Here is a 13,235-nt window from a genome sequence, read left to right as displayed (position 1 = left end):
CCCCACGTGTGCCACCCCCGCGGTGGGTGCGGCGGTGACAGCGGCGTCGCGGGGGCGGCTGGTCCCCATCGCCTCCCACGCAGCCGCCCGCGCTCCAGATCTGACGGTGCCGCCCGGTGCGCGCTGACGTCCCGCCGCTTTGGTATTTTTAGCTCTCCGGGGGCAGAGGAGCCCCCCCGCCCCAGTCCCGCTGCGGAGCCGAGCGGGGCGTAGCCTCCGGGGCTCCCCTGCAGCTCCGCCGGGGCCAAGGCCGGCGGGATCCCCCCCCCGGGCTGCCCCGGGCATGGCGAGCTCTGGAGGGTCCCGCGCTGCGGGGTCCCCGGCAGCCGCTCAGCCTCCGCTGCACTCCCTCCCGCTGCCCATTCAGCAGCAGGTCCCGGTTTCTGCAGGACGCCTGTCCCCCGGTGCCGGGGGCTGTGGGGTCCTGCCTCGGCTGCTGCTGCGGCCGGAGCACGGGTCATCCCTCGGGCTGTGTTGAACCCGCCGGTGCAGCCGTGTCCCTGCGTGACCTCCTGCCCTCCCAGAGCAGCGTCGGGGCTGGACCCTGTCCCTACCCCTGCGGCAGCCACCGTCCCAGCTTGAGCTAATTAAGGGCTAATGAGACGAGGCACTTGAGAGCTTTTGAGCCTAATCCTTGAGTGGCCTCAGACTGCGGTTTGGGGTAGGCGGGGCAGTACTGGGGGGATGAGAAGAGCAGGCTGGGGGCCCCACGCCGCAGCAGCACCTTCTCCGCGCTGTCCATCACGTCTGCTTCCCATCCTGGCTCACACCGAGCCGTGCCCTGCTGTGCCCAGGGCTCATACGGTGCCTGGCATGAGGTTTATCTGGGACTGGTATGAGCTGTAGCTCTGCTCCCCCTGACACCATCCCCTCTTTCCCCAGGCATCATGGCTGGCTCCAACCGCTCTGGAGACCTGCGGGATGCCCAGAAGTCCATCCCCACGGGCACCATCCTGGCCATTGCCACCACCTCTGCCGTCTGTATCCTTCAGGGCTTGCCTGAGCCTGGGCTGTGGGGCTGAGGACGGGTGGGCTCGCTCTGCAGGGCTGATCTGCTTGGGTGCTTCACTGGGCTGGGACAGGGTCCCAGCACCCCACTGGCTGGGCAGGCAGGACGCTGCATCCTCCTGGCTCTCCTTGACCACCTGGCAGATATCAGCTCCGTTGTCCTCTTTGGAGCATGCATCGAGGGGGTTGTCCTGCGTGACAAGTGAGTGTCCCAAGGCTATGTGGGGCATGGGGAGAGTCTGGCAGCCCCCTGGAACAGGCTGGGGCAAGGCAGCCCCAGGGGAAGGCAGAGGTGTGGGGAAGGCTGCAACCAGGACACACTGGGCAGACAGGGTGGCATTGGAGGGTTCATGGGTGTCACTGGGCAGGGGGGCCTGGAGCTTGTAACAGGCACTGGGGGCTTGTGTGCACCCCGACCGTCCACGTTTTGCTGCATTCCTCCTGCTCCGACGCTGCAGGCAGCCACTTGTTTGTCAATAGGCAGGGCTGCCTGTGCTCCTGCCTATCTGGGGCAGCCCTGCTCACCGCACGTGGCAGGTGACACTTCTGGGTCGCCAGCACCAACACAAACAGGATCCAACTGCATGCATCATCACTGCCCTCCTGGCACAGGGAGGAGGAGTCCTGTCCCACACCTGTCCTTGTCCTTGTCTATGCTTACGGGTACAGGGATGAGGACAGACCCCTGGCAACCTCTGACTCTGCTCCCTTGCTCACCCCCAGGGGGGCGGGCCCTTCCCCGGTTGTGTCACATCCCCCCAAAGTGGTGTCGTGTGGGGGGCTGGGTTGTGCCACTGTGGTGCTGGTGCTTTCGGGGCTCAGTCATGGGACGGAAGCGCAGGTGATGCTGATGCCCTGCAGGTTTGGTGAGGCCGTCAACGGGAACCTGGTGGTTGGCACCCTGGCGTGGCCATCCCCGTGGGTCATTGTCATCGGCTCGTTCTTCTCCACCTGTGGGGCTGGGTTGCAGAGTCTCACCGGAGCCCCCCGCCTCCTGCAAGCCATCTCCAGGGACGGGATCGTACCCTTCCTCAGGGTAGGTGTACCCTGAGCCCGGTGCGGGCTGCAGATGCCACCAGCACGAGTGACCGGTGGGAACCCACGCTGCCTCCTCCCGGCACCGATGCGGCCGGAGCAGCCCCGCTTCCCTGCCCTCATCCCGCCGGCACCGGCGCGGCGGTGGGCGGCCGTGGTGGCTCTGGCTGCGGTATCGGTGGGAGGAGAGTGTCGGGAAAGGTCAGGATCCCCTCCCCCCCGCTGCCGTGCCGCTTCATATTTTATCTGCTCTCTGAAGACGCGTTCCCACAACCTCATCTCTCCAAATCCAACCCGACAGCTCCCCCCAGGGAAGAGCGGGCTAATTTTATCCTCCCTCTTTCTCCTTGCCAGCCCCAGCCCGAGCTCTCACTCGCGCCGCCCGTACCCTCTAATGCGTCCGGACACGCGCCCCCGGCCCCCTCCCCGGACCCCCCCGCGCCCCCATAGCCGCAGGAGGGGCCACTCTCCCCCGGCAGCCTGTCCGTCCCAGGCACAGGGTGCCCGACTCTGCGCTGGCTGTGGCCAGGCTGTGAGCTGGGACTGGTCCGTGGTGGGGGTACAGGGGCTGCTGCGCTGGGTGTGGGGACAGCGACGGGATCTGTACTGTCAGCAGGAGCCAGTCCTGCTAGCCCTGGGACTGCTGCCCTGGCAGGAACCAGCATGGGACATGTGCCAGCTCATGGCACCCGGTGTTCCCAGTCCCTGTTCCCGCCAGGGCTGGGTATACGGGAGGGTCCAGTCTCATCGGGCTGCACTAAGTACCCTTGCCCAGGGCTACAGGGCACTGCGGAGCCTGACACGCCCTTCTCCCCCCATTTCCAGGTCTTCGGCCACGGCAAAGCCAACGGGGAGCCGACATGGGCCCTGCTGCTCACAGCCTGCATCTGCGAGATCGGGATCCTGATCGCCTCCCTGGACGAGGTGGCTCCCATCCTCTCCATGTAGGCAGCGTGCTGTCAACCCGCACCTTCACAAGCAGCGGGTGGCGTGTGTGGGTTTCTGCTCCTCAGGGTGGGGGGACACACCTGCTGCCCTGGGCCCTGCCTGGGAAGAGGGGGGCCCTGCGGGGACTCTGGGGTCCCGTCCTGGCCAGCACTGAGACTTGGTTACTCTGTGACACTGCTTCTCTGTCCATCAGCAGAGCCCGCTCCAGCACTGGCCACCCCAGGGCCAGGAGGTGTGGAGACCTCAGTTCCTCACAGTGCACCCACTCAGCCTCCTATTCTCTTCTGCAGGTTCTTCCTCATGTGCTACATGTTTGTCAACCTGGCGTGTGCGGTGCAAACGCTGCTGCGGACGCCCAACTGGCGGCCCCGCTTCCGCTACTACCACTGGTGAGCCAGCTGGGATGGGGCAGGACAGGGACACCCCAGGACACCCTGGTGTGGGGACCCCAGGGCACGCTGACAGCTCTGTGCTCTCTGCAGGACCCTGTCCTTCCTGGGCATGAGCCTGTGCCTGGCGCTGATGTTCATCTGCTCCTGGTACTACGCGCTGGTGGCCATGCTGATCGCTGGCCTCATCTACAAATACATCGAGTACCGCGGGTAAGGGAGGCCGTGGCGCCGCAGGTCCTAGCCAGCCCCCCATGGCCACATGGCCTCTCAGTGTGGCTTCTCAGCTCCCCGAGGCTGCTTGTCCCAGGATGCTCCAGGGTGCCAGTGTGGTGCTCTAGGGCCAGAGCCATGGGCATCCCTTATGTGCTGCCGGTTCCTGCAGGGCAGAGAAGGAGTGGGGTGATGGGATCCGGGGCCTGTCCCTGAGTGCAGCCCGCTACGCCCTGCTGCGGTTGGAGGAAGGGCCCCCGCACACCAAGAACTGGAGGTGAGGCTGGGCAGGGAGATGGGGATCTGAGGGTGCTGGGGCAGGGACCAGCTGGATGTGGGCACTGACTACAGGACCCTCCTTCTAGGCCGCAGCTGCTGGTCCTGGTCCGCGGGGATCAGGAGCAGAATGTGGTGCACCCGCAGCTCCTGTCCTTCACATCACAGCTCAAGGCTGGGAAGGGCCTCACTATCGTGGCTTCTGTGTTAGAAGGGACCTTCCTGGACAACCACCCTCAGGCGCAGAGGGCGGAGGAGGTGAGACCTGCCTGCACCGAGATGGGCTGTGCCAGCAGCAGGTGCTCCTGGTCCCCACGTGCCCAGGGTTGTGTCTGCCCCATGGCCAGGGCTGGTGGCCCCAAATGGCCCAGAGAGCTTCGGAGTGGCATCAGGCAGAGCCTGAGGACTCCATGCTTCACTGGTGCTCAGAGCACTGCAGGGACCTCCAGACCCCTCCTCCCCTCCAAGATACCAGAGATGCTGGCACCAGCCAAGCAGTGGTCCCAGTCCTGGCCAGCTGTTGCAGGACTTGGCACAGCATGGCACATCACAGCACAGCGTGGTGCCCACCCAGGGGCTGCTGTGCTGCTGGGCTGAGCGGACTCCACAGCCTCGACCCTCCCCACGGTCTCTGTGGCCCTGGTGCCAGGCAGGGTGGGAGAGGAGCCTTTCCCCGCCAGAGCGAGAGCACTCCCCACCCCCCGCACCCGCGGGGCGGCACATTAATGAGATTAAACCCTCGGAAGCAAACAGTTTCTCTCCCATGCAGACATGTTATAATTTCTCTGAGTAAATAACTCTAATTGCTGCTCCACCGCCCGTCAGAGCCCTGGCACAAGAACACCCTCCACTCTGCACGGTGCAGAGCCGTGTGCCAGCTCTGTGCACCACTGGGTATCACCCCCCCTGGCCCAGAGCCACCAGCCTGCCATGGGGCATGGAGACCCAGGCACCCTGCCAGGACCTGCACCCCACAGCCTGCACTTCACAGCCCTGTACCCCATACTCTGCACCCCGCATTCTGCACCCTGTACCCTACACCCTACACCCTGCACCTCATCTGGCCTGGGCTGGACCACTGCTGGGCCTGGCGGCTGCTGTGCCCATGATCCATGCCTGTCCCCAAGGCCCTGGGATCTCTGACTTCCCTCTCCCTTGCAGTCCATCCGACGCCTGATGGAAGCGGAGAAGGTGAAGGGCTTTTGTCAGGTGGTGATCTCCTCTAACCTGCGGGATGGCATGTCCCACCTCATCCAGTCCAGCGGGCTGGGGGGGCTGCAGCACAACACAGTGCTGGTGGGCTGGCCCCGCAGCTGGCGCCAGAAGGAGGACCACCAGACCTGGAGGAACTTCATTGGTAGGCACCGTGGAGGGCGGGTGCTGCTGGGCTTGGAGGGCTGCAAGCTGCCCTGGCTGACGTGGCCCTTCCCCTCCCAGAGTTGGTGCGAGAGACCACAGCTGGGCACCTGGCCTTGCTGGTGGCCAAGAATGTTGCCATGTTTCCGGGCAACCAGGAGCGGTTTTCGGAGGGCCACATCGATGTCTGGTGGATTGTCCACGATGGGGGGATGCTGATGCTGCTGCCCTTCCTCCTGCGGCAGCACAAGGTAGGCTGGGCCCTGCAGTGCAGGGCTGGGGCTTGGGCTGCGGCCGTCCCTGTCGAGCCGTGCCCAAACCTCCCCCTTCCCTTGCAGGTGTGGCGTAAGTGCAAGATGCGCATCTTCACGGTGGCACAGATGGATGACAACAGCATCCAGATGAAGAAGGACCTGACCACGTTCCTGTACCACCTGCGCATCACCGCAGAGGTGGAGGTGGTGGAGATGGTGAGTACTGGGAGGGGCACGTGCAGCAGTCAGGGATGCTGTGCATGGGAGAGCCAGACAGACCTTGACATGGGGGACACAGCACCACGGAGGGACACAGCACCACGGGGACATGCTGGGACGTGCTGGGCCATGCTGGGAGCAGTCAGTACAGTTTACCCTGCCCCAAATTTCTCCTGTTTCCCCCACAGCATGAGAGTGACATCTCTGCCTACACCTATGAGAAGACACTGGTGATGGAGCAGCGTTCCCAGATCCTCAAACAAATGCACCTCACCAAGAATGAGCGGGAGCGGGAGGTGAGCCTGCAGGACAGGCTGGGTGGGCTCTGACCCCTGTGGTGGCTCTGATGTGAACTGAGCTGCCCTGCAGCTCTGTGTGCTTGTCCTGCTGGAGAGCTGGGCTTCAGGCTAGGCTCTGCCCAGCCAAGCCCTCTTGTGCCCCACTCCCTTGGCTGACCCCTCCCACACAGATCCAGAGCATCACAGATGAGTCCCGTGGCTCCATCCGGCGCAAGAACCCGGCCAACACGCGCCTGCGTCTGAACGTCCCCGAGGAACAGGCTGCTGATGGCGAGGAGAAGCCAGAGGAGGAGGTGAGGAGTTGTACCAAGACAGGGTCAGGGAGGTAGTTGGCCCTAGGCCCTGCCCACCATTCCCCTCTTCTGTCTGCAGGTCCAACTAATCCACGACAAGAATGCCACCACCTTCTCCAGCAGCTCCCAGTCCCCTGGTGATGAGGTGGAGGCAGCCCCTGAGAAGGTGCATCTCACCTGGACCAAGGAGAAGTCTGTTGCTGAGAAGAACAAGAGCAAGAGCCCTGTCAGCCCTGAGGGCATCAAGGACTTCTTCAACATGAAGCCGTACGGCCCCCCATGCTGCCACGTTCTCCCACCCATGCCCTGTGTCCCTGGCTGCCCCTGCCCGCCCCAGCCAGGAGGGTGCAGGCAGGGCCTTGGCAGCACCAGCTTGATCCTTGCCCTGAGGAGTGGTCAGGCAGTCTGGGCGCTCTGAGTGCGCCCTTGCAGAGGGGCTGGGGGCAAGTGGGGAGGGCTTCCTGTGCAGAACTGTGTTGGCAAGGGATGGGTGCCCATGCTGGGTGTGCTGCAGGGAGTGGGGGTGCACACCTGGTGTTCACCACCTTTCTCTCTCTCTCTCTCTCTCTCTCTCTCTTTCTCTCTCCGACCCCATCATGCTCCTGGCAGGGAGTGGGAGAACCTGTAAGTCTGGGTTTGGCTGGGTGCCGGGGCTGGAGTGGAGGGAGCTGGGTGTGCTCATGGGGCAGCGTGATGGGAGCCGTTGGGGTTGCCCCTGTGCAGGAGGGCGGCTCAGTGAGCTGTGACAGCTGCAGTGCCAGACAGTTCACCCGAGCAGGCTGTGGCTGCCGGCCCCGTGCACTGCCCGCACCACACGCTCCTCGTCTGCCCTGTTATGCTGCCAGCAGCTCCCTGTGAGCCTCGGCTCAGGCACCCACGGTGACACTAATGCCAACTGCTCCTGCTCGCTCCCACGTGGCCTGGCCCTGAGCAGACGTAGTTGCCACTGCCTGTGGGCACTGTGTGTGGCCCTGTGGCTCATGGCCACTGGTGCAGGCTCAGAGTCACCAGCGCTGTGCCTGGCAAAGTTTGCTGCACCCCGAGTTTGTGCTGCAGCCCAGCCTGGACTGCTCTAGGGCAAGAGGCCAGGGTGCCCTGTTGCCCCTTGGGCCTGGTGTGGGGCTGGAGGCCAACTGTGCCCATCCCGTGCCCACACGTGCTGTCACCCACAGGAACCAGTCCAATGTGCGAAGGATGCACACAGCTGTGAAGCTCAATGAGGTGATTGTGAAGAAGTCCCAGGATGCCAAGCTGGTCCTGCTGAACATGCCAGGGCCTCCCCGTAACCGGAAAGGGGATGAGAACTGTATCCTTCCTATGGGGCCGTCCGTCAAAACCCCTCTATGCCGGGGGGACCAGGGTCCACATCTTCCCCAAAACTGGTGGGTCTTTTAGGTGAATGCCAAGAGGCACAGGTCTAGTTCCTGAGCTTGGACCCCCGCACACCTCCTGCTTCTGGCCGGGTCCAGCAGTTGTCATTCGCACCAGCCTGCCCCTCTGGCACCTGGTGGGGCCACATGACATTGCACCTACACCCATGAGTGCAATGGCACATGACAGGGGCCCGGGCAGAGGTCTGTGGGGCTCAGCCATCTGCTGGCTCAGCCACCATCCCCATCGCACAGCACCAGCATGAGTGGGGTCCCCTGGCCCCTTGGCTTGGGACTGCCGCACCAGCTCCTGGCTCTGGTGTGGAGGTGTCAATGCTGCAGGCTCAGCTGGGGCTGCACAGGTATGGCACAGGGCTGTCCCCATGTTCCAGTGTGGAGTCTGTCCTCCTTGACAGCTGTGCAGACATGGAGTTCCTGGAGGTGCTGACGGAGCATCTGGACCGAGTGCTCCTGGTGCGTGGTGGGGGCCGGGAGGTCATCACCATCTACTCCTGAAAGATGGCGCGAGAGAGGTTTGTCTGCACACTGAGAGCCCCGCCACCCCTTTGCATCGTGCTCCCGGAGGGGAGGAGGGAAGGCCGGATGGCAGCCGGTGCGCAGAACCTTCACCTGGCTTTGGCCGTGCCCCTGATCTCTCCATTCGAACTGCAGCACCAGATCTTCCGGGAGCATCCAGCACCAGAGCAGCTGTTCCTCATTGCAACACCACAGCACTGCTGTCCTTGTTTATATATAAATATATACAGTGAACCGCGGACTGAGCACCAGAGCTCGGCGCTGCCGCCACCGCCCGCCCTGGCAGGGCCAGCCCCGCCGCCAGCCCCGGCACTGCCGCTGCAACGCCTGGCCGGGCAGGAGGGCGGCTGTGCCGAGACGGACCTTGGCCCCACCGTGCTGCTACTCCTGCACAGACTCGGCTGGATGCGCCTGTGCCCCGTGCCCGCCGCCTGCGCCGTGCCTCCCTGCGAGGCGCTGGGAGAAGAGAGAGGCCCCCATCACGCTCCCCTCGCCGGACGCTCCTCTCCGCACATCCAGCACCGCCCGAGGCTGCCTCCCACGGCGCTGCACCCCTGCTGCCCCTCACCGCCATGGACCCGGACAGCCCCACCTCGCCGCTGCCTCGGCACCGTCGTCTCTGGAGGCCGCTGAGCTTGTGGAGATGCAGCACGATGGTTTGGAGGAGGCAGAGGGTGGGGGGCGGCTGTGAGGGGTCAGGTGCTGGAGCACAGCAAGGCCGTGAGAGCAAGAGCCCTGACCTAGGGTGGTTGCGGGTGTTCCGTGTCCCCCCTGCCTGACTCCAGGCTCTCTCTTCCCTCACGCTCTCCAGGTGCGCCAGTCGCGGTGCGGAGCTGCGGTGTCGGGAGCCGCATGTGCAGCGTGAGCCGGGGCTTCTCTCGGCGGCTGGAGCCGCATGGGTGCTGGGGACCCCCGAGGCACCAGTGCCTGCTCCTGCCTGGCACAGGGGTGTCCCGGACCCCCACCCTGCTCCCCCGCCGCACTAAACTGGGGGCTCTCAGGGCCCGGCACCAGCCAGCCCGGCTGGCCCCAGCGCCTGCACATATGTCTGGGTCCCCCCCGCTGCACTCCCTGCTGCTCCCCAGGGCTTCGCTGCTAACCCAGCCCTGGCCCCGGCTCCAGGCAGTCGCAGATGCTGCCGGGGGCTGTAGGACAGTCTGGATCTGTGTGTATTTTTAACATATGCAAAGGCTGTTTGCTAATCTGACCAGCAAGACCTCACAGTGAGGTGGGGGCTGTAGGGGTCCCACCGCCCCCCGGCATCATGACACTCTCTGACCCGGCTGGCCAGGGCAGCCCAGGCACCAGCCACACCACAGCCGTCAGCCCCTGCTCGGGCAACAGAGCCCCCGGGGCAGATCAAACACCTCTTATCTTTGGCAGCAGCTGCAGGGTCGCCCCCGCCGCCGTTCCCCCCCCCCCCCCCCCCCCCAGCATCTCTCATAGAAGAGAAACTGAGGCGCTTTTAACAAATGTGAACGGTTCCAGGAACCACGCAGGAAGCGGTGCGAGGGCAGCAGGGTGCCGCTGGCGCCCGCCCCAGCCCCATGTACATAGTGTACATAATACAGTACGTGTATTTTTAAAGTGATCATATTTATGTTAATAGAACCAGATGAAGTCTATATATAGAGATCTATATCTATTCTGAGAGATGCAGGGCTCTGCTAGCACCAGGCCGCAGGGACGGGGAGCTGAGCCGGGCTGCTCCTGCACAAACCAGGAGCCCATCCGTTGCACCGAGTGCTCCAGAGTGGTGGTGGAGGCTGCAGCCTTCCCCGGCCACCAGCAGCCCCTGGGAAAGGGCCAGGTCGCAGGTTCATTCTCTTCTCAATTTAGCTTATTAAGAGTTTTCAGGGAAAAGAAGTCACAGACTTTTCTGAACTTGTTTCACAGCAGATTTGAGCTTCCACTCAAAGTGCAGCCTGCTAAGAGTTGCCCTCTCCCGGCAGCGCTGGCGGCTTTGTGCCAGCCTGGGCCCTGGGGCAACAATTTGTCCCCGGCCAGAGCTGAGCCCTTGTGCTGAAGCACTCGCCCCCTCCGCCCCTCCAGATGCTCCCCAGTGCCGCTCTGCACTGCAGGAGGTGCGGAGGGAGCGGGTGCTGCTACAGCATCCCCGCGGGTGTCCATCCAGGCAGCAGCTGCCTCCTGCCTGGCATGGGCAGCCCTGACTGGTCCCAGCTCCTTGCCCACCTGACTCCCTGCCAACCTTGACTCCTGCCTCCCTGAGAACAGGAAACCCCTCCCCGGCACCAGCCACTCCAGCCCGTGTTCCCTTTCAGAGCACCTCTACTCCAGGTCCAGGCCAAAGCTATTTGGGGATGCTTGGATAAAAAGCGGTGGGTTTTTTGATGTTGGATTTTTTTGCTATAAGATACTACTTGGACACACTCCTAGACCAAAACCAAGCCCCAGCTGCACATCTGTGCCTGCTCATACCTTGCTCCTACATTTCCATCACTCCCGAAGTGCCTCCCTTCTCTCCAGAGCAGTCCCAGTCACAGCCAGACTTTCTGCCAGGGTAGCTTGGCTGCCTGTGTGGCTGCTGGTCTGTGTCACAGATGCTGCTGTGGAAGCCGGTCCCACAGGCATGGGGAGCTCAGCATTTACATGGGGACTGTCAGGCTGAGCTGAGACCTGGCTTCAGCACAGGAGCTCAGGGCTGACGAATTGTGCAGACGCACAGGGCAGCACTCTCCAGTCCTGCTGCTGCCTCAGCAGCCTGGGAGCTGTGGGAAGAGCAGGTAGGGGTCTGCAAGTGAAAAGTTCCTTTAGTTTTGGGAAGGGCAGCCCATGTGAACCAGGATTTGCCAGTGTCTAGCTGCTCTGCCCCTTGGAGCTGGCCCTATACCACCACACACAAGCTGATGGGCTGTTTCCAGCCTCCCAAAATTATTTGAGGCACTTCAGCAGCAGCGGGGGAGGCACAGCAGCCTGCCCACACAGCTCATGTGTTAGCACCATGTTGTTGGGCCTCGAGCACTTGCCAGCTGCTCTGCCTCTTCACAAGATGCCACTTGCTCCCTGCAGTCGCCCTCTAATTGCAGCTTGGCTGCTGCCCCCTGTGCTGCTGGGCCTGAGGCAGAGAGCATGGTCCCCTCCTGCCCTGGCACATGGCGCAGGGCAGAGGGCAGAGGGCAGAGGCAGGTTATACACAGCCTCTGCCAAGGCTGCAGACAGCAACCACCCTTGCAGCATCAGGGAGAGGCTCCTCCGTTGGCCGTAGGTACAGGGCAGCCAGGAATGACGTTTGCAGAGCAGTGGTGAGAGCAGCCAGGGCACATTTCTGACAGGTTTGCTTCATCCCCCCAGCATCACCAGTGGATCCCGTTCCCCTCAGCACCACTTCCACCCTGACGGCAAAGGCATGGTCCCGGCTCTCCCAGGGAGCAGGAAGGCCATTCCTTTCCATCACTACTGCTGAAAAAAGGTGTTCCCCTTCCCCATCCTTCAGCAAGAGCAGGGGCACAGCTCTGGAGAGTCAGGGCTGCTCCCATACCCCTGCCAGGCAGTTTGGCTGTGGCAAGACAGGAGCTGGTTTCCACAGTGTGTCCCCTCGCCGTCGGCTGGAGAGGGCCAGTTTTAGCAGACAGCACTGCATGTTAGTTTACAAACCCAGCCCTGCACGTTTGGCCTCTGTGAGTGTTCAGTTTCCCCATGGAGCACCCTTCTGCCGCTCCACCGTGGTGAAGACAGTGTCCTCCTCTGGTAGACATGCAAGTTCCTCCTTGGCACATGTGCAGACACGGTCCGGTTTTTGTTCCAGACAGGAAGGTCTTGACCCCCCAGTTTGTTTTACAGGCAGGCTGCTGCTGGAGCAGCACTGAGCAGCACAACCCATGGGAGGGTGGGCTGGAGTGTGGCCACAGCAGGCAGGGAGTGTTCGGCCAGCACACAGCGCTGGTGGCATGTGCTCCAGTCCCTGCTGCAGGAGGGCCAAGCAGCCCTGGCCCCTGTGAGTGGCAGTGGGCAGCTCAGGTCACTGTGGAGGGCAGCTCAGGTCGCTGTGGCCACCACGCAGCACAGACAGCAAGCCACAGGGCAGCAGGGACAGGAGGCACAGGCAGAGTCCAGCCTGGACGGGTGCTGGTCCATGGCTGGATGAGAGGAAGGACAAGAGACTGCACAAGGGCAAGAGCTGCACTAGAAGAGTCAAGACCCTCCTCTGTGTAGCAGGACTAAAAACTAGCAGAAAGACCGAAAGGTCTGAGATTTGCTGGTTACAACACTTTTTGTGCTACATGTGCAATATATTTGTTATGAATGTTATCACAAAGTCGGTTCATTCAATACTCTTTTAATCACTGTAGCTAGATGTTCTCTGTCCATTCAAGTGACTTTTATTCGAGTGCAATATTTCAATAGACATGTAGTGACCTAGAATGCTTTGTGTTTTAGAGAATCTGTGTGCAGAGCAATGCAATTAAGTTTAAAACCTTGTAAATAAAACAGGTTGCAAACCAAAAAAAAAAACCCTATTAGGCTTGCATTTAATTTCTGTGTGTGTTTCAGTGTTGTGCATTAGGCCGCCTCGGTGCAGACCCCGTGTTCTCTGTGCAGGTGTTCATGGAGGAGTGGCTCCTCAGCTGTTGAATGCTCCCTGTTACTGCTTTACTGCTTTACCTGTATTCATTTTTCTAGACTCCTGTCTGCACAAAATGCAATAAATGATTTTATTACACCCTTCACTACTTGCACGGGGACTTTTCACTTGCTTCCAGGTCTTCACAGCTACTTTGCACCATTTCCATAACACGTCCTAACTCTGACAGGGTGCAGATTGCAGAGGAAGCAAAGCACAAGGAGAGGAACAGCCTCTCTGAAGGGATGCAGTTCCCACATTTCACCTCACAAAGATTTCCAGTCACCCCAGCAAAAGTGTTCTACCTGGCTGCAGGATGGTAGAGGTGGAGAAAGGGATCTAACAGGAGAGACAGCACACAGACACTGCTGTCCAGACTCAGGCTGTGGGATGATGGCAGCATGGAGCCATGGGATGCCAGTGCTGAAGACACAGGGACTTGCAGCCCTGACCTCA

At 62.1% G+C, this 13,235-nt stretch overlaps 1 protein-coding gene across 1 annotated transcript in view; it reads left to right on the top strand.

Moving 5' to 3' along the window:
- Positions 1 to 9,612, top strand: part of SLC12A5 (solute carrier family 12 member 5) — a 28,367-nt gene extending 18,755 nt beyond the window's left edge. Inside the window, exons 10-27 of the mRNA XM_069034039.1 lie at positions 883 to 981; positions 1,153 to 1,210; positions 1,870 to 2,044; positions 2,869 to 2,987; positions 3,282 to 3,380; positions 3,474 to 3,593; positions 3,766 to 3,870; positions 3,959 to 4,127; positions 5,031 to 5,226; positions 5,307 to 5,476; positions 5,564 to 5,695; positions 5,887 to 5,994; positions 6,168 to 6,290; positions 6,370 to 6,557; positions 6,900 to 6,914; positions 7,463 to 7,596; positions 8,085 to 8,193; positions 8,333 to 9,612. Coding sequence (XP_068890140.1) covers positions 883 to 981; positions 1,153 to 1,210; positions 1,870 to 2,044; positions 2,869 to 2,987; positions 3,282 to 3,380; positions 3,474 to 3,593; positions 3,766 to 3,870; positions 3,959 to 4,127; positions 5,031 to 5,226; positions 5,307 to 5,476; positions 5,564 to 5,695; positions 5,887 to 5,994; positions 6,168 to 6,290; positions 6,370 to 6,557; positions 6,900 to 6,914; positions 7,463 to 7,596; positions 8,085 to 8,176 — 2,102 coding nt within the window. The 3' untranslated portion in view covers positions 8,177 to 8,193; positions 8,333 to 9,612. The remainder of the gene's footprint in view (positions 1 to 882; positions 982 to 1,152; positions 1,211 to 1,869; positions 2,045 to 2,868; positions 2,988 to 3,281; positions 3,381 to 3,473; positions 3,594 to 3,765; positions 3,871 to 3,958; positions 4,128 to 5,030; positions 5,227 to 5,306; positions 5,477 to 5,563; positions 5,696 to 5,886; positions 5,995 to 6,167; positions 6,291 to 6,369; positions 6,558 to 6,899; positions 6,915 to 7,462; positions 7,597 to 8,084; positions 8,194 to 8,332) is intronic.
- Positions 9,613 to 13,235: the final 3,623 nt, after the last annotated feature.

This window comes from Aphelocoma coerulescens, chromosome 20, assembly GCF_041296385.1.
Source record: "Aphelocoma coerulescens isolate FSJ_1873_10779 chromosome 20, UR_Acoe_1.0, whole genome shotgun sequence".
Lineage (NCBI taxonomy): Eukaryota > Metazoa > Chordata > Aves > Passeriformes > Corvidae > Aphelocoma > Aphelocoma coerulescens.
Note: the sequence above shows the minus strand (reverse complement) of the source record. Positions and strands in the feature narration are given on the sequence as shown.